This window comes from Platalea leucorodia, assembly GCF_965183815.1.
Source record: "Platalea leucorodia genome assembly, chromosome: 5".
In the NCBI taxonomy this organism is placed as follows: Eukaryota; Metazoa; Chordata; class Aves; order Pelecaniformes; family Threskiornithidae; genus Platalea; species Platalea leucorodia.
This window is the reverse complement of record NC_138827.1, coordinates 72,778,785-72,797,204: the sequence shown is the minus strand read 5'-3', so window position 1 is coordinate 72,797,204 and position 18,420 is coordinate 72,778,785. Positions and strand designations below refer to the sequence as shown.

The window sequence follows — 18,420 nt, the reverse complement described above, 5'->3', positions numbered from 1 at the left end:
CAGGGATGGCAAATACAGCCTGGTGAACGCAGCAATACGTGAGCTTTTTCTGATGTACACACCTACCTCTCTACTACCAGCTCTCAAAATGTCACAATAGTGGCATTTTCTTAATGCTGCTGGAATCAAGCAACTGTTGGAAATCCCAGCTTTTTTATTTTTGAGAATAAAAGACAATAAAACAAATCTTCAGTGGCTCAGAAGCCAGGAAAGTAAAAAGAACATCAAATTAAAAAATAAAGTCTGTGACTTTAAAGACAATCTCAGTGTCTTGGGAACCAGGCACATGATTTTTTAACTCAAAGTGGCAATGCTGGGAAGGAGACACAGCCAAGAGGGTACCAAACTCAGACACTCAAAACGTGTAGCGCCTATCAAGACTGAAGTCAATGGAAGAAAACTGGGACAGTCTCAAATACAACAGCATCAAGCTAGGGAATATACCTGTGTAACATCTGTACTCCAAACCTGTTCTCTGCTCAGGAAAATTTGGGAGGAGGGGAGGCTCTTTCCCTGCAGGTTTGTTTTGTTTGTTTGCTACAGAATCAGCTGAACCCTGCAGTTCAAGTGAATCCAAACTCGTTTGGACTGAGGCAGAAGCACCCATAGTACAAAGAGGAGGACCTGTGGGGAGAAGAAATTCATCAAATCAGGCGGGTGATTCCTGCAACTTGAGCCTGAAAGACACCACAAAAATGGCACTCCCAGCTCCTAAGTGTTGCTGGGAGCTTGGAAGCAGTGGGGGCACTGTAGATGAATACGTAAGGGAATGGGCAGGAGGCACTTGAGAGTCCAGGGAAACAGAAAGGAAAGTAAGAGGGACTCAGCACCATTCTTGAAAACACCTTTATTAACTCTCCAGAATTCAGGTTTACCATCAAAAAGGAAAACCGTCACCAATTACAATACCTGTGAATAACTTTTCATGAGGTTTTGAGCGTGGTGATCAAAAGCCTGCAATTTTTCTTCCCTCTGCAGAACATGACAAACTTGATAGAAGATGAGGTGTACTATTACCCCATTGCTTAACGTGCTGAACACCAATGCTGCTCAGCCAGTGAGCAAAATCCCTGTTTTATAAGGGCAATTGCAATCAAGGCTGTTCATATGCAGCTACAGAGTCAAACAGAAGCAGCTTCCGTCTCACTTCCCTATAACGTCTCCCAATGCAGAACGGAGAAGCAACACACTGGATGTTTCTCAGTGGAGAGTCATTTGACAAGGCCTCAAAAAATACGACAATATCCAGAAGATACCATTTCCCTCCACCCTGGAGAGCTTAAGTGTGAAATTACTGTGTGAAACTGAAGACCTTCTGCCATTTCCACATGGAAGTATCACATTGCAGACCAGCTATATATCATTACTTTTATGTAGCCTACTCTAATCTATGCATTGCCTATTCAACAGGACATACAGAAACATGTGGGCTTGGGGGAGGGGAGGTTAAAGCATCCCAAACAAGAGAAAATATTTTCTAGTTGAGTACCCACATCATGATTGTGCATTGCTTAAAGGTATTTACCCCATTTCAAAATCACTTGATACAAGTCACACACGTAATCAGCTATTTAAGACCTGTAACGTGGAGTGCACGACTCTACGCTTTCATAATGCCAAGAAATAATCACTTATAACAACAGAGTCTGTAATTAAGGAATCATGAAACAATAGAGACAGTTTCAAGTTTGTCTTTCTTCTCTTTCTCCGTCTCTTTCTGTAAGGTGATAGGAGCATGCTTTCAGCACATGGAGCAAGCAGAGAGCCTGCAGGTATAAATGGACCGATGCTGAGTCTGAAATACACTGCATTACACATGTGGCTGTTCTTGGAAGTCAACCATTTCTCCAAGTTATTCTCAAGAGGCATGATGTACTATAAGCACTTAAGAAATGTGTTACACTGTGACTGGAACCAAGATGAAACAGCAATATTAAAAGAGATGGTTTAGTTTATATAGTGGCCAACTATGCCATTAAACTAGAACAATGGAGACGATGGGGAGGCAGGAATGTTCTCCAGTGTGATTTATTCCTTTCCAGTAGCAGTGGAAATTTTTCCTATAGGCCTGGAAATGACCCTGTCTGCCAAACAGAAGTCAGCATTAAGATGTAAGAGTTCTGCTAGATAAGTCACCTTGGGATACTCACACAGCACAGGGATCTCAAAGCACTTTGCCAGAACGGGTCAAAACTCAGCCTCCCAGACTCGCAAAGACCATGCCTTAGCATCGTTGCTGTCAGTCACTTCAGAAAGGGGGAAACCAAGACTCAGAAGACTTGATTAAAAATATGCAAAGAAGGCTCTACGACAGAGTCAAGAGCAAAACAAAGGCTTCCTTGATCCTATGCTTTACAGGAAACGTGCATCTCCCTTGGAAGGATCATTGTTTGCTGCAGCTGAGAGCAACCGGGTCAGCCAAGGCAAGAGGAAATGTTATTGGGCAATGCTTATCAGGCAAACGATATAATGCTATTTCCACTTCTGCCAGCCAATTAGACCTGTTTTGCCCAATGACACATGTGGGAAAGGTTGGCTGTTTTAGAATAAGCCAGGGTTTGTCTCCTACATCCTGCTGATTTTATACACCTGCATCAGCTACACACACAGTGACCTGCACTTGGTGCTCCTGTGCTCTGACATTACGGGAATTGCCATGCTAGAGGCTGCCCTATGGCCCACACAGAATATGAAGAGAGCCCCAAATTGTCTCCTGATCAGACCCCTTCTCCACACAAGGGTGATGAGTCCAGAGCCCTCCAAGGGGCCTATGGAGAAGGATAATAGGGGTGGTTTGAAATGTTATCCCTAGGAAGAGACATATCTGACTACAAAAGATGCCTTCTGCACACTGATCTTTTAATGACCCCCCCAAATGACATTGTGAAGGCCCAGCAGGAAGAACAGACTGAAGCCCCGTGTCCAGCCCTTCCCAATTCCCAGCCCTGCTCTCCCCGTCCTTGCAGCCTGGCACACTGAGTGTGGGACTATGTGCAGTTGCACGGGCTACGCTCCTCACAGTCGCCTCCCTCAAAAACAGCCTCCTACCCACTTCCTTCCTCTGCAGGGTAACAATGCGCTCTTCGGCCTCGTGCTGTCTCTCCCAGCAGTCTGGTTCCAATCTCGGGGATGCCACATCAGACAGCTACCCCCGAGCAACACGTATGCAGCCAGAGGTCCTCCCACTGCACCGCAGCAGCCACGCAGGTGCTGAAATCTCCCCCCGCCCTGGTCCTGTACTGCAGAGTCAGCTTGCAGGGACAGAGAGCAACTAGGAGGGTTCAGTCATAGCCAGGATTAAGCACCAGGCAAACACACAGATGCCGAGATACCAGTCAGCTGATGTACAGCGAACGCCTCATTTTCCAACGCACAGAGCCCACCTCTTCCTTTAATCTCTCTCAGCGCCGTGGTGGCTCAACACTACTGGAAAAGCTAAACAAAGACTAAACAGAGTTCTCTCTCTCCTGATGAAGTTGTGCTTTGAATTACTCATTAGATCCTGACCTCCCCACTCCAAGAAAAAACCCTCCTGACCTCAAAAGTGTTTTGCCTGAAGGAGTACGCTCAAAGCTGACATAGCGAAGCTAAGCTTTTGTTGCCTAAAAACCAAGCCCTCCCCTTCCCAGTATGTGTTTTAAAATAACGTGAAACACATCACGGATTCGGTTCCACCTTCCACTTGAGGTATTTCCACTTCTACAATGTAAACTATGTCCAGGGCAGAGTGAGGGGTTTTTTGTTTGTATTTTTTCCTCCTAAAAAAAAACTACACAAGAGATGACAATCTCTTCCTACACAAAATCTGTTTGTTTTGTACATATTGCTGGGTTGTTCTCATTCAACTCCAATGTTAATTGTCAAAAGCACAGATATCAAACTTGCTCACATTTCTCTTGCAGTGGGAAGGAAAAAAGGGAGAGATCAGCTGACTGCATGCAAGCATTTAGCAACCTGCCTGTGCTGTCAGTGCCCTCAGTGAGTGACGGGTGTTTCACAATCGGAAATACGAGCAACTGCCCCAGCTGTGTAGTCCCCAGCCAGCAGCTACAAAAGTGTGATCCAGACTCAGGAGAAAAGGAAGACAGGACTGTGTCAACGGTTTCACCCCAAGGCATGCTCTGATTTTCAGTGGGGCAAGTGCACCTTTTACGGTATCACAGTAGACACCACTTCTAGGAGCTGGAACTGGCACGGACTAACCTCTCCAGATCAAGTGCTAGTAGCTGCTAATCAGAAAACAACTGGAGCTCACAACGTGATAAGGAAGCGTGCTCTTGGCCCACACAACTACTTCCCCCCTTTTAAGAGACTGAAGTAATCTCCTGGGGCGCTGCTTTGCTGCTGGGAGAAGAACTGCTCTGGAGCCTCTGTGGACCTCGGGTATGGCACCAGAGCTCTTCATGGGAGCGGAGGCAAGACCCATTCAAGTGTTTTCACTCAAAATTAAAGCTGCTGCTTCCCTATCCTCATACTTCCTGCAGGGATCAGTCACTGCCCTGTCAGCTCTTTTCCCTGGGGTCTCGACTGCAGCCTGACGGTTTTAAGGGATACCTTTAGAAACACACACATGTGCACACACATCCCTGTCCCAAAGTTGCTACGGTTTGCCTAAAATAAATAAATCCCCAAGACCTGGCTACATTTGCGAGTGATTCAGGAGAATGAAATTGGGGTCTCTGTGTCAGTGGGTCTGCCAAGCCTGCGTGACAGCATGCTCTGTACAGCCAGCTTCAGCGGCTCCCACCACGGATACATCAGTTTTGCTCCCCGTTGTTTGCAAGGAGAGTCCAGGCAGCAACAGGGGAATAAAAACAAACTGTAAATACAGGATGTACTATGAAATATCAGACACTGGTTGGAGGATTTTAGAGGAAATAAGGGAAAATGTAATAAATTATTTTCAACTTCTCTTTTCAAACATATGTGGAGAATCAGTGGGGTTTAACCAGGAGAGTGTGAGTTTAAATTTTGCAATAGTAACAGTGGGCTTGGGTCAGTACATTGTATTGTATAAAACAAACTGCTGCTCTTCCACGCATAAAAGAAGGCAGCAGGAGACAGAGTATCACACACAGTACTGCCTAAAGCATGCTGGCTATGTCAACAGATTATCTCGCTTTGGACTGTCTGGACTGTTACTAATACGCAACTGAATATGCAACCGATCCAACAACAACGATGCTATGAAATTCATTTTTTAAATGAAATTATATTAACCTCTTCAGTTTAATTAGCATGTTAAAAATATAAAAGGAAAGCAGATGTGACCATCATGGATGTGCGAGCTGAATATTAATAACAAAAAAGCATCCCCTCCCCCTCGGAGGATAAAGCAAAGTTGGATCGGTGATTTTGCAAATTAAATCCTGAATGTGTTCGCACTGTAGCTGTCAATAAACCTCTTGTGTGTGTGCACATACGCACACAAAGCTGAAGCCAAAACAATTTTACTAGGGGAAACCTTTAAAGATCCAGCCCCGGTCCAGCTGGATGACAATGCTACAGCCCGAGTGCTCCCCTGAAGCCCTACCGTCCACATTTCTCCCCACACACACTTCTAAGGAAAAATTAAATGAATGTCCCTAACTGTCACATACTGGAGACCTAACACACACTACCCTTACACTAGCCAAGACTAAGGTGAATGCTGGCAAGATGAAATCCAGTGGCTTGTTATTCTTATATCGATAGTGCCACGGGTCCATGCGCTGCATTAGCACCACATGTCATCCCAGCCACACTCCACTATTCCTACCCACCAGCAGATTTTTTTTTTCTTTTAAAGAGACACTAGTTTCCAGAATTTTGCCTGGCGTATCACCTCTGCCAGAAAATCACATCAAGAAACAGCATTTTCGCACAATGTCCAGCCGTAACAAGGAAGCCTGTCTTTCCTTTTCCCTCAGTATCGCAGCTGATAACTATTTATACATCTATGCATTTGGTCTCATAGTTCATTTTATACAACTCTTTTTCTCTGTAACCTACTCTTCTCCTTGGTCTTATTTATTCATGCCACCAGTCATCATTCTAATGCATTCGTAACACTTGATTTCCATCTTTAAAGTATCGTAATTCTGTCTGCATATTAACCCAATGGTGCCTCAAAACACACTGGTTTACTGGAACCAGCCTAAGGCGTCATTGTTTTAAGATACAGCAAGTGTGTGTTTCTCCCGACCTTCTAAAAAAAAAAGGGAAAAAAAATAGAATGAAAAATAACTCACCTCCCTAGTTACAGAATTTAGCCTAAAAGCTTTTGCTAGTGTTTCCATACACCTGCCCACCCCCCATCTCTGATTTAAGCTACGATTTTTATTGACATATACTAATTACCTGAAAATAAGAATGATCTATTCCGTTTCCACCAGCTGCCAGTTGTCAGCACTGGCTGGAAGTGATCAGCCTTGTTTAAAAGAACAAAAAAAAAACCCCAAAACCTAAGCTCAAAAATAAAATAAAAATAGTAGTCATCATAAAAACAAAACCCTAAAGAACGCCACCGGATCTCAGGTGCTGCCAGGCGTGCTCAGAGAGGACTGAAGGCAGACAGATTTGAATGGACTGCTCAGTTTGTCATGGCAAAAAAATACAGAGATTTAAAGGTCTACCCACGCGGAAAAAAAAAAAAAAAAAAAAAAAGAAACACCAAAAAAAACCAACCCTGAATTAAAGAACAAAAATAAAATAAAGTCAGAAATGCAGCCCCAATGCATCGACTGTCTGCGCTTAAGAGATTTACAGGAGTAATTTAAATGATTCACCTGCTGCCAGTTTTCCTCCAAGGATGGCAAAGCTGAGAAGTAGCCGGTGTCGTGGACAAGCTGGAGTTCCTGGAATATACTATAACTAGCCAAGACATCCATGCTGCTGCTGAGCAAGACCCTTTCTTTCTGCTTTTGTGTGTGTTTGTTTGCTCGGGTGGGGGGTTGTTTTTGATCATAAAAAAAAAAAAAGAAGGAGGAAAATCAACCAATGATAGATCCAGCGTCCCTTTGGCTTTGTTTTGTTTCAGTCACACTTTAAAAAAAAGAGAGAGAGAGAGAGAGAATCAGCGCGGAGGGGCGGCGAGGGCCGGGGGCCGGGCCGAGGAGGACGAGAGGCGCCGGCGCGCACCGAGCACCCCGCGGCCGCCGCACCGGGGCACGTCCCCGCCGCCGCGCACCGCGCAGCCCCGCGCCGCGGCCATGCGCGCTCGCGCCCGCCCTCCCCGCCCCCTCCCCTCTCTATTTTCGGGAGACCACATCTCTTCCCCCGCCTCCCCGCCCCCCGTTTTCCTCTCACCCTCCCTCGGCAAACCCGGCCCGGCCCCCCCCGCCGCCACCGCCGCCGCCGCCGCCTCACGGCCGCCTCACGGCCGCCCCGCCCCACGCCCCCCCCGCGCGCAGCCGCCCGGCCCACTCAGGCAGCGCGTGACCATGTAGGGTAAACGGCGGGGCGGGAGGGGCGGGCCCGCGGCGCGCCTGAAGTCACTGTCGCCCAATGGCGGAGCCGCTCAGGGCGCGGGGGGCGGTTCCGAGCCGCCGGCGGCGGCGCCGATTGGCCGGCAAGGCGGCTCCCACCTCCTCCCCGCGGCCCGCGAGGCGGTGCGCGGCGAGCTATTTTTAGGGCGCTATATAAGGGGGCGGCGGCACACGCGGCGGCGGTAGAGCGCCGTGCGCTGAGGGGCGGCGCGCGGCGTTCGCACTCCGGCCCGGCCGCGGTTACCGGTTTCGGCAGAAAACCGCCGCTCTTGAGGGGCTGGGTGGCGTTGGGGGCGCTGAGCTGAGCTGAGCTGAGCTGAGCGGGGCGGCCGAGGCCGTGGCCGTCCTTCTGCCGGGCGCGGGGCTGCCCCGCCGAGGCGCGGGCACTGGAGGGGCCGGGGCAGCGCGGTGGGTGCCTGCCGAGCAGCCTGCCCTGGCCGCGCTGTGTGCAGCTGTGTGCTGCTCTCTGGCCACCAGCGCTCCAGTCCCCGGGGGCTGAGGGTGGCCAGACCGAGAAAAGCACTTTTTTTTTTTTTTTTTTCCTCTCGGCCACAGATGGCTGGGAAAAGATGCGCAGCTGATGAGGGTGTTGGAAGGGGAGAGAGTGGGAGTTTACCCTGAGCAGGAGCAGCCAGCAAAGGGAGTGTGTGCTGGGTGCCTGTGCATGGAGACCACAGCAACCCAGCTTCGGAGGCGCGGGCAGCGCTGAGTGTTAATCCAGCCATGCTATCTCCTGAAATGCTCGTGTGCTTATTAAGGCATCTATCATGGCATTTAACCAGGCTTAGCTGTGAGCTGAGCCCTCTTTGAGAGCTGGTTTGGGTTGGCCAATAAGCTGTTTGACCTTAAATGGTTAGTGTGGTGCAGAGCTTCCCCAGAATTGCTCTGGCACTGGGCACGGTTGCATTTCTGCTTTTGGAAGGATTGCAGAACTGAGTGTGCTCATTTAAGGATGATGGGGGGGTGTCCAGTAATAGAAGAAATATGTTCTCTTTGTTGCCCTCAAATCCAGAGGGCCCTGTAGTCCCATCGGTTGCATTGCCAGGGCCGTGTCTAGCCACCAGGCTGCTGGATGAACATCCCCCCGCTGCCCTTTTATGGTGGGTTGTCAGCTGTGTGAGTTGGACTGGGTATCAGGGCAAGCAGATGCTGCTGGGGGTTGTTAAACTATCTGGTTTTAGAGCAGTTGCATCACACTTTTCTTGCCTTACGTGACTAAGATGGCTCTACTCGCTATTGTCTTCCCTCTGCAACCAGATGAAAGTGTCTGGGCCGGGCCTCAGCTGGTGTAAATTGGTGCAATGCCACTAGTACACACAGGTCTCATCCCAGGTGTCCCACTCAGATCGATGTGGAAGTATGAGGCAGCAAAACTCATCAGGGCTAATTAGTTCATGGTATGTTTTCTTTCTTGGTGATGAAGACAAATTGCCCTTTCCAAGACTGGGTCCATTTTAACAATTTTGAAAGCCATGTTTGAAGAAAGCTGCTCAGAATAAACTTCTAAAGAAAGCCCGGATAATGGCTGCACTAACCCCAAATTCTTGTAGGTGCTGGTAACCACCACTGCTGTAACTTAAAATAAAGCAGAGCAAGCACCACACTGTAGTTTGAGCAGTCAAAATCTAGAGGGAAAGGGGGAAACGAAGCTGTTGCTGAAGGAAATGCAGTAATCAGGAGAGACTGGACATAGGCAGTTTTCCCAAATAAATGGTCTCACCTCTGCAGAAACACTTTTTGTTTGGGTGCTCGCGTTGCAGAAGCAGCGGGATGGCTTGTGGGAGCTGTTGCTCAGGCTTTGACCATGAGGCTGCAGGTCTGGAGAGTCCAGGGGCAGCTCACTTGAAGATGTCTGTCCCCTGTGAGCTGCTTGTGAAAACGATGCCTGTTTCCCAGCCTTCACCTAGGGAGCCAGAGGTTGTCTCAAACAGGACCATCTCCAGCACCTTTAGCTTAGCAGAAAAGCTAGGTGTGAGGGTGCGTGTGAATAATAAACTGCTCTTTCTCATAAATATACCCATAGATGTGTAAATGTATGTGTTAGTGGGAAGATGAGAGGGAAGGTTAGCGCAGCAAGCACTGCTGAAGAGGTCTTACAGACCGTCATTACCAATTCCAAGCATGCCTCAGTCTGGCAAAGCGACACCTTTCCTGGGCACCTTGGGAAGGGAAAACTTAAAGACGGGAGAGGAGAGAGCTGGACTAAGGTGGTCGGATCTGGAAAGAAGCAGCACTTGAGTATCATAACACAGCTCCCATTCCGAGAGGGTTATGCAAGAAATACCTGTTTCAGAAAAAGCTTTTGATAAGCATTTATCCTTAAGGGCTTGTCAGAACAAGGCCATATGCATATTCAGAGGCTTTTTCTGACCTAGGCAAGGAAATAGAGGACAAAAGCAGCTAAAGTTTATGGTACTTAAACATGCATTTTTGTCTTCAAATTCTGTCTTCTGTAATTTCTGTGGCTGAAAAACATTTCAGTGCTATACTTGTTCAGCATAACTACCATTTTAATATCTAACTACCATATTAATATGTAGAAAGTTCAGTGCTCTGATGTCCAAGCTCCCCTCTAACACTGGAGTGAGAGGAGACCTAACCTGTGCAATCTGTGGGTTGCTCGTGCTTCGGTTTATTGCAAAGCTGTGTGTGCAGGCAGCCCAGGAGCCCCTCTGCTGTGATAGTCACCTCTGCTTGCTACTGAGTAGCTCTCATTTGAATCAATTAAAATCTTTCTAGTTGTCTGTCTTATCTTGAACTTTCTGCTGAACACATGTCCTGTAGGAACAGCCACTTTTCCACCCTCAGGATGAAGGTTGTTCTCAGTTGTGGAGCTCAGCTGCTTTACAGCAGCGAAGAGCCCAGCCTGCGCCCAGGTTGCGCTGTAACTGGTGGCCAGATCCGGTGAGCAGATGCTGGTCTGCTGCTCTGGCTGGCTTCAGGAGGAATTGTGTCTGAGGGCAGGATTTTGGCTGTGAGCCTCGAGGTGAAGAGCTGGGCTACAGATCTGGCCGCTTGCCTGGGTGGTTTCCAGGCAGACATTGCATTTTTATTGTCTTGGATATTCTGCTTTGGAGGTCAGTCGAGAAAGCAGAATGGGGTTGTCACTTGGCAGAAGTAGAAAAGTCGAGACAAAAAATGAATGTGATAATACACTGGGTATAATGCTGTCAGTCTAGCACCTGAGGTAGCATCTACCTGTGCTAACCCAGAAGTAATGGAAGGCAATTTCTACCCATCTCTATTTTGTTTCCCAGGCTGTACTGACCTTACTCTTGGCAGATAGCCACTTCCCCTGCTCCGGCCCAACCACGCCACCCATCACGGAAAGCAACACAATCAGACGTGGAGGAGGAGCAATAGCTCCCCACTGCTACACAGCTGGGCTCAAGGGCACAGAGGACTACACAAAAATGCAGGCAAAGGGTACAGGCTGGACCTGCAGGGAGTAAGGATGGCCATTTCAGCCATAGCATAGATTTTGTCCTGTAATGGGTAAAGAGAATAGCCTGGACAGGGAGAGGAGTGGTTAGTCCTAGTGAAACGAAAGAAAACTTTTTGTTATTCCTTCTGCTCTTCCAGAGAAAGAGGTAAGGGGACTTCACTGTTTTCTGGGAAGAGCAATAATTTCTCATTGCCTGCCATAGGACCTCTGGCAGCAGCCTCTTTTACCCTCTCCAAGTTGGGAGCGCAAGAATCACCCCCTGCACTTGGCTGGGTCCCTACAAGCTACTGGTGTGCACAGAATCACAATTTTGGTTCCTCTGGTTGCTTTCCCTTGTGATATTTCCAGCCCTGCTGCCCCCAGGAGCAATGGCGAGGGGTGCATAGTGGAGACCCGACAGGGAAAGCTGATTTGCAGGGGACTTTGGGGTGTTGGGTTTGTGTTTCATTGCTCTGGCTTGGGCAGTGACAAGATGCCATCAAGCCATCGGGTAGTATATTAATTTATGGTTTATACGTTTCACTGGGTACACCTCCTTTGGTACCAATGAAACAGCTACACTGAGGATCCCCTGTACACAGCTCATGATGCAGTTTTAAACGACACAGTCTTGTCCATAGTCGAAAAAAGTGCTAAAGCACTTCCTCCTGCAGGGGCAAGTTGGTCCAGGTGTCCAGGCTGCCAGTTTCTTCTACTGTCACATCTGCATGTTAAGCTGCCAGTGCCAGCTGCATCTCTTCCTCTCCCCCATCTCAGATCGGGAGTTAATACAGCTTTTCTGTGCTTACAGCCTGTGACAGGGATGTTGAGAGGTGTTGGTTCTTCAGTCAGTGTCCCTCCTGGAGAGGAAGAGGCCGTGCCTGCAGGTTGGTAGGGTTGAGGTTGCCACTGGTTGTAAAGCCTTGCAAAGAGCAAAGGGGAGGACGAGCACTGAGAAGCCCGCTGGAGCATGCTTGGATTTGCAGCTGCACCCTCTCCAGGAGCGGCTGCAGAAGGCTATTGCCAGGGGAGTGGAGGACTTGCGGTGGTGGTTTACGGCCAGGTGGCATGGCTGGAAGAGGCTGCCAGAGGCGTGGCGGGAGAGCTCAAAAGCCACCCTGCTGTTCAGAGTTGCCACTTCCCAATACCCAAATGTGTCTGTGCATCTGTATCTGTGTCCACGTCGGATGAGAACCAAAATCCCAACAAACATCAAGGAGCCGAAAGGGAAACAACTTCCTTTCCCAGCATGAAGCATCTCTCCGCAGGCCCCGGACATCCCTCATTCCCCCTCCAGCTGGATACCTCCCACTCTCCCAACCTCTCGCCTCCTCCTCAGACCTCAGTTTCCTGGAGAAAGGCCTCTACCGTTGGCCCCACGTCCTTCTCCCATTCCTGCACAGCAGCATTTCAGTGACCTGGAGGGTAGTTCAGTATTTCATACTTCCTTCTGGCAGATGCAGCCCAGAAACAGCATCCAAAGGGCACAGGGGATGGAGGTGGTTTCCCTTCCCCTCTCCATCCCGGGGAGCAGCATGGCTGTAGCTTGCAGCCATCACTCTCACCAGCGCTTGGCTCTGCATGGATGGGACACGCTGTGAAGCAGGATGGTGGCATCCCCATGCTGGGCATGCGTGGGTGGAGGTGCCTCCTGGCCTCCAGTGAGCCAGAAGCTGCACCCGGGTCTGCAGCAACAGAAAGGGACACCAGACTGTGGCACAGCAGGTTCCTGTGCCTCCCCCCCTTCCTAAAAACAGGCACCATTTGGCTCTCCTTCCCTTTCAAATCAGTGCCCTGCGGACATTGCAATGGGTTTAATTTCAGGGCAGCTAACGAGCACCCTCCAGGATTAGAGATGAATGGGTTTAACCCATAATCATAGCTTAGGGCATCCAAAAGTCTCAGTGGACTTTGCAAGTTGATCACTGGCCAGACACAGAAGATGTTTGGTGGGAAAGCAGGACGTGCCATCCTGACGCAGAAACATTATCCACCTGAGTTCTCTGGGCTGAGACAAAAAAGAAAGCCCGGTGCTTCAAGGGAAGGTTAGAAATCATAGCTGAATGGGCCTGATGCGGATCTGGCCTGGAGGCTTTTGACTCCCTGTCCTGAAAAGGCACCGAGCACACTCAGCATGTAACAGGGTTCAGTTTCCACTTTGGGGATGGAGTCTTCATCTGCTGTGGTTTGTTCACATGCTCTAGGGTTTTTGTATTTCTTGTAATCATTTTTGCCTTATGGCTGTGGCTGTTTGCATTAGGATCGGTCTCTGTCTCCCAGTTTTCAAAGCCAGAAGGCAAAGCAGCGCTGTCCAGGAGAGCACTGCGGTTACGCTCAGAGCAGTATGGTGATGGGTCAAAGCTTCCAGAGGCAGATAGGTACAACCCCAGTGTTACTGGTGGGAAACGCGATTTCCTTTGAGTCGCACTGAGAGCTCTGAACCCATCTGGATCTAACCGCTCCCTCTGCTGTCTTTCAAGTCCTCCCTTCTGCCCGAAGTGATCTGTATGTTTCTGAACCTCTTGGCAAGGGCAGTTATCATTGCTATTCTGTTGGTGTTCAGCATCTGACATAAACAGTCTCTGATCATATTAGTAGGCTCTCAGGTACTTCTGCAGTACAAATAATAAATAATAATGAGCTGTAAGGAAGACCTCTGAGTCTCAGGCTCAGGCTGGACTCTTACGGCTTCCACACGAGGTGTCCACTTTGTAGACTTTTCTGGGCTGCTGTTGCTAGCAGTGCAGCAATGCTGCTGGAGAGCAGCCTGGGAAGGGCGTCCTAGCAGCCTTGGGAGATGCTGTGCGGCTGTCAGCAGACATGAGAAATACACATTTGTGTGCTGCGTCTCTGGGTTGGTGGCCTTTTAATGACTGAGTTGGATTGCACTCGAGTAATTTATAGGAAACCTTACAATAAAATAGGAGAATATTGGCATGGTTCAGCAGATGGTAACTGGGGACTGGCTTGTGTTATTACACACATTACTCTGGACAAAGCGTTGGTTTGTCTTGGCTTTAGCCAGAAAGAACCCTTTTAAGAAGAGCTGGCATTGCAGCACAGGTAGCACACACAGCAAGGGGGGCTTGCTGTGCGCGGCTCTTCTGAGGCACCGCAGCAAACACCAGCAGCACTTGATGCCTGCGGGAAGGAGAGGGCTCTCCAGAAAACAGGGATCAGAGCAGCATCGATGAGGCTTTTTTCCCTACACTTTTCACAGGTGAAGGAAATGCAGTGCATTGAAAGTAAAGCCTGTCTTCGGCTGGAAGCTGCAAGACTCTCTTACTGCGCTGTTTTCACATCCTCTTGGGGTTTCCGTCTTTGTCCTGTTCCTTATGAGAAGCTGCTGAAGACGTGGCTCTCGCAGTCCAGCACAGATGTGTGAATTCATAAGGAAATGCCGGAGTGCAGGGAAGCAAGCCAAGGCTCCGAGCTTGCCTGCCAGACCGAGTTGTACTGGGTGCATGCGGGTGTCCCGGCAGTGCTCGCCTGCTGCTTTTCATGTTCCCCAACAGAGGTGCATGAAGAATAAAATACCGGGCTTGGCACAAGCGCACACATACCCCACAGCAGTGGCCAGGCTTCATACAAAGAGTCTGGAGCCAAACTCAACCCCGGGCCAGAGTCCCTGTTCTGGTTTATCAGTTGGGCTCTGCTGGCGTGACACAGGGGCATCACCTGGGTATTCCAGCATTTCCCCCTCTAAAGAGCATCACTTTGGGGACTGCTGTTGTACAAAAAAAGATGGAAACAGCTTTTCCCTTGGGCAGCCCCTTCCCATCCCAACAGCAGCTGCACCTCCAGGGCTTCTCCCTCTCTCAGCCCTCACCCTGCTTGAAGACAGACCTTTGAATAAGGCCCTGCAGACATAGTCTGTAAAAAAAATTTCTCACAACCGTGCTCTCCTGGGGGCTCAGCCCTCGTCTACTGGGCTACTGTGGACTGCTGAAAGGAAAATGGATGTTCTTCAAGAGGGAGAGTTGATCTTTGGGCCTCTCTCCCACCACAGTCTTTGTTCCTTGGCTTTGATTTCCCTTGAGGGTCTACATGGCTCTGTCTATAGCATGAGCAGCACTTGGCAGAGCATCTCATACCCGTTCAGCCTGTGTTGCATGCTGCCTTGCTGGGCCAGATGGATACCTGGCTGCTTGTAGAAAGGCAGTAGCACCAAGAGCGCTCCATTCATCCGGGGGTGTCGGTTGCACAAGGCAAGAGCTCATGGGTTAAATGCGAGAGAGACAAAGCGTAGCCCAAAGTCACAAAGCAAGTCAGAACCCACAATAAACCACGTATCCTCTCAAATCGCAGATTAGTGCGCGGGGACTGGCCTGTAGCTATCGTACCTGCTCCCTCAGAGCCCTCCGTGGCTGCAGAAGACTCCTGGCTGCCCACCTCGATTTGGGACTTGAGGGAGCTCGGCTGAGCTGTCCTTTCTTCTGGGGCAGTGCTCAGCAGGGTAGCCAGCAGTTTGTCATCCTTGCCCTTTCTACCCGTAGCAATTCCTGCCACCAGTGAGTAATTGGCTGTTGCTATTAAAGCCACAGGGAATGTTATGAGATTATTTTATAAGAGGTGGGGGAAATCATTTTATAAAGTGGAGGTCACCAACACAGCCTCCCTTCTCTTTAATGGGAGGTAAACACCTGCAGACGGCGAGCTGGGAGGTTGTTCTTTCTGAGGAAAGAAATGAAGAGGTCATACGGGTGATAAGTGGTAGGCGAGGAGATCTGAGTCTTGTTCTGCAACCTTCTGCCTTGAGACCTGGTTTGTGGGTGGCTGAGGGTAGAGATGCTAGGTGTCATCATTCCTGCCAGAGCTTTGCCAAGCAGAAGGCACGTGCCCGCCATGCCTGGTAGATCCATGCTGATTTCTCAAACTGGGAGTTAAGAGATGGAGAGGCAGAGCCTTGGAGGAGCAAAGGAAGAGGGAGACATGTGTCTCTCCAGAAACTCTTGCAGATTCTTGGAAGCAGACGAGCAGGCTCAGCGGCTGCCTCACTCTCTGACATCACTTCTTCTCCATGGCAACGCACAAAGACATCACTTGGTTTTTGACAGGGGAGTCACAGGGCTTGCAGGCTCTGGACAGGTGACGTACAATGCTGCCTTGCCCTTGCTGTCAGTGCAGCTCTGCTGGGGAAAGAGCCCTCCCCTGTTTGGATGAGAAGGAAAAGTCCCGGCCACAAACTCCCCACCCTTCAGCTCCTCCACCCTGGGTAGACCTGGGTTCAGCAGGGGCCGCCCGGGGAAACCGAATGTGGGAGCTGAACCTCTACCCTCTTGCATTTTTCAAGTGTGTAGTCCTGCCACAGAGTGTCCTGAGAAACCATGACTCATGCCTTTCTGGGCAGGACCGCTACAGCATGCATATATTTTTAATCATTGTTATGAACCTATTCACTGAACTCTGCGCAAATTTGGATGTGTTTTTGGTAAGTTGCCATGATGAAGGTTAGCAGAGTATTCCTGCAAAAACTTTCACCTGGCACTTGTGGTGTTAAGTTGACAGTGACTTTATAAGCTGACAGGATTGCTCGTGCTGTGCCAAAACTGGGGATGCACAGTCCTTCTCCTTAAGGAGAGCGACTGCTGCAGGAGCTCGCTCCGGGTCCCTTTGAAGTCAATGGCAAATTTCCCATTGGCTTAAGTAGGAACATGTGTTTCAAGAAATGAATAATATGAAACTTGAAAAGCGAGGAGCAGTATGGTCAGGGCATGGCCTGGTTTGACCTGGAGACTCAACTTGTGCTTTACTGCTACATCTGCCTCCATCTCTCAGCCGTACAGTAAGCGGTACAAGTTTGATTTGTGTTGAAGAGAGCTACATACTATTATTAGTAACCTACATTATTAGCATTAATTGGATTAGGACTGATAAACTATGGAGGTTTCTTTGTTTTCTACTGGTAATTTCCACTTCAAATTGGGCTTGGACAGAGTGTCTGTCAGGGCACGCAGCCCCTGTATTTGTCACGCATATTTTGTTCCTGCTTTGGACAAGCTGGTAGAAAAGTCTAGGAATACAAAATGAAGCAGTCTTTGGAAAGAAAACCTTAAATACAGGCTTGTTGAAGAAGCTGGTATTTTCTCATTCAGAGCAGACAGTTAATAAAATTACATTGATGTTATTGGAGTGGGTTGATCCCTATGACTGAGATGGTGCATGTCCCCGGGCACAGCGCTCGCTGGCTGCAGGAAGCTGGGTGAAGATCTGCCGAGCCCCCAAATGGGCAGGCACCGTGGGAGGGTTTCAGTATAGCGTGGTACTCAGCTTAGCTCACGTGGTCACCCCATGTGTCTGTGCAGGACCACCACAGACCTTGGTTGCTGTGGCACCAGGAGGCAGTGCTGGGGTCTCTAGACAGGTCGAAGTTGTCTAAGTGTTTGTTTTAATAAAAACCACTGGTCATAATGTCGGGGATTTATAAAATAGCAGAGAGGCAGTCTGTAGTGCAGGGCTGCAGCTGTGTGGTCATGGTGCAGGGTACCGGGTAGCTCAGCAGTGCTCTGCAGAGCATGTTGGTGGAGGCATCTCCATGCAGGACTGCAGAAGCAACACACGGCCACAGCGGGCAGCTACAGCCAGCCGGCCTCAGAAGGGCACCAGCCACCGTGGGTCCAGCTGCGTGGGGAAGCACTGCTAGGCGAGCCCCCGCCTGTGCGGCAAGCACTGGCATGGTCCTCACTGGCCAGGGCACTGCGGTGAGGCCAGGGGCCCCCGTTCCCTCAAGACTTGCTCCCCGAGGGCTGTATCCTTCCCGCTAGACCAGCGGGAATCTGGAGGGACATTGCCATTTGTCTTGCCATTGATTGCAGGATGAATGCTTATTGAAACCATTGCCTCTAATAGTTTGGGAGAGGCCGTTATGGTCTGCCCGGGCAGTGATCTACGGATAATGGCTCCCTCCGAGACTTCCACGTTCTCCTGCAATCCCCGCACGGGGTACGTTAAAGCTGACCTGCAAAGAAAAATGTTTTATTTTCTCTCTCTCTTCTTCTTCTTCTTCTTTTCTTTTTTTTTTTTTTTTAAAGTCCTTGTAGAGTTTATGAAATACCACTGTTACTAGTGCATTGCTCATTGCTTCTTAGCGGTAGCACCGAAGGGTGACCCTTGCTTTTTGTGGGGTGAGGGGACAAACTTGCTTATATTTTACGTTAGAAACAGGGGGACTGTGAGTCCAGTCTCCATTGAGCAGAGGAAAGGTCTCATGCAGGGGATCTGAATCCTTAAGAGGAGGGACAGAGGTGCCAAGCGTGACCAGAGGCACCTTCTCTCCCAAGCCCTTCAGCAGGAGTGGCTGCAAAGTCTCCAACAGAAGTGAATTTTCATCTGAAGAACATGCAGCTTTTTTTGAAATGTTTTTGAGATTTTGTGAGAATGTGCCAATCTGGACATAATTTTCAACAGGAAAGTCAAAGTGAATCATTTGGGCTTTCCTGTTTTGTTTTGATAATGGTGAAATGTCTTGTTTTGACAGAGACAGAATTGTCATTTCTATGATGCAAAAATGTTTTACTTCCACCTTCTCAT

At 49.2% G+C, this 18,420-nt stretch overlaps 1 protein-coding gene across 1 annotated transcript in view; it reads right to left on the bottom strand.

Moving 5' to 3' along the window:
• Positions 1-6,872, bottom strand: part of KLF7 (KLF transcription factor 7) — a 56,658-nt gene extending 49,786 nt beyond the window's left edge. The window contains exon 1 of the mRNA XM_082311773.1: positions 6,768-6,872. Within this exon, the coding sequence (XP_082167899.1) occupies positions 6,768-6,869 (102 nt within the window). The 5' untranslated portion in view covers positions 6,870-6,872. The remainder of the gene's footprint in view (positions 1-6,767) is intronic.
• Between the last annotated feature and the right edge of the window lie 11,548 nt (positions 6,873-18,420).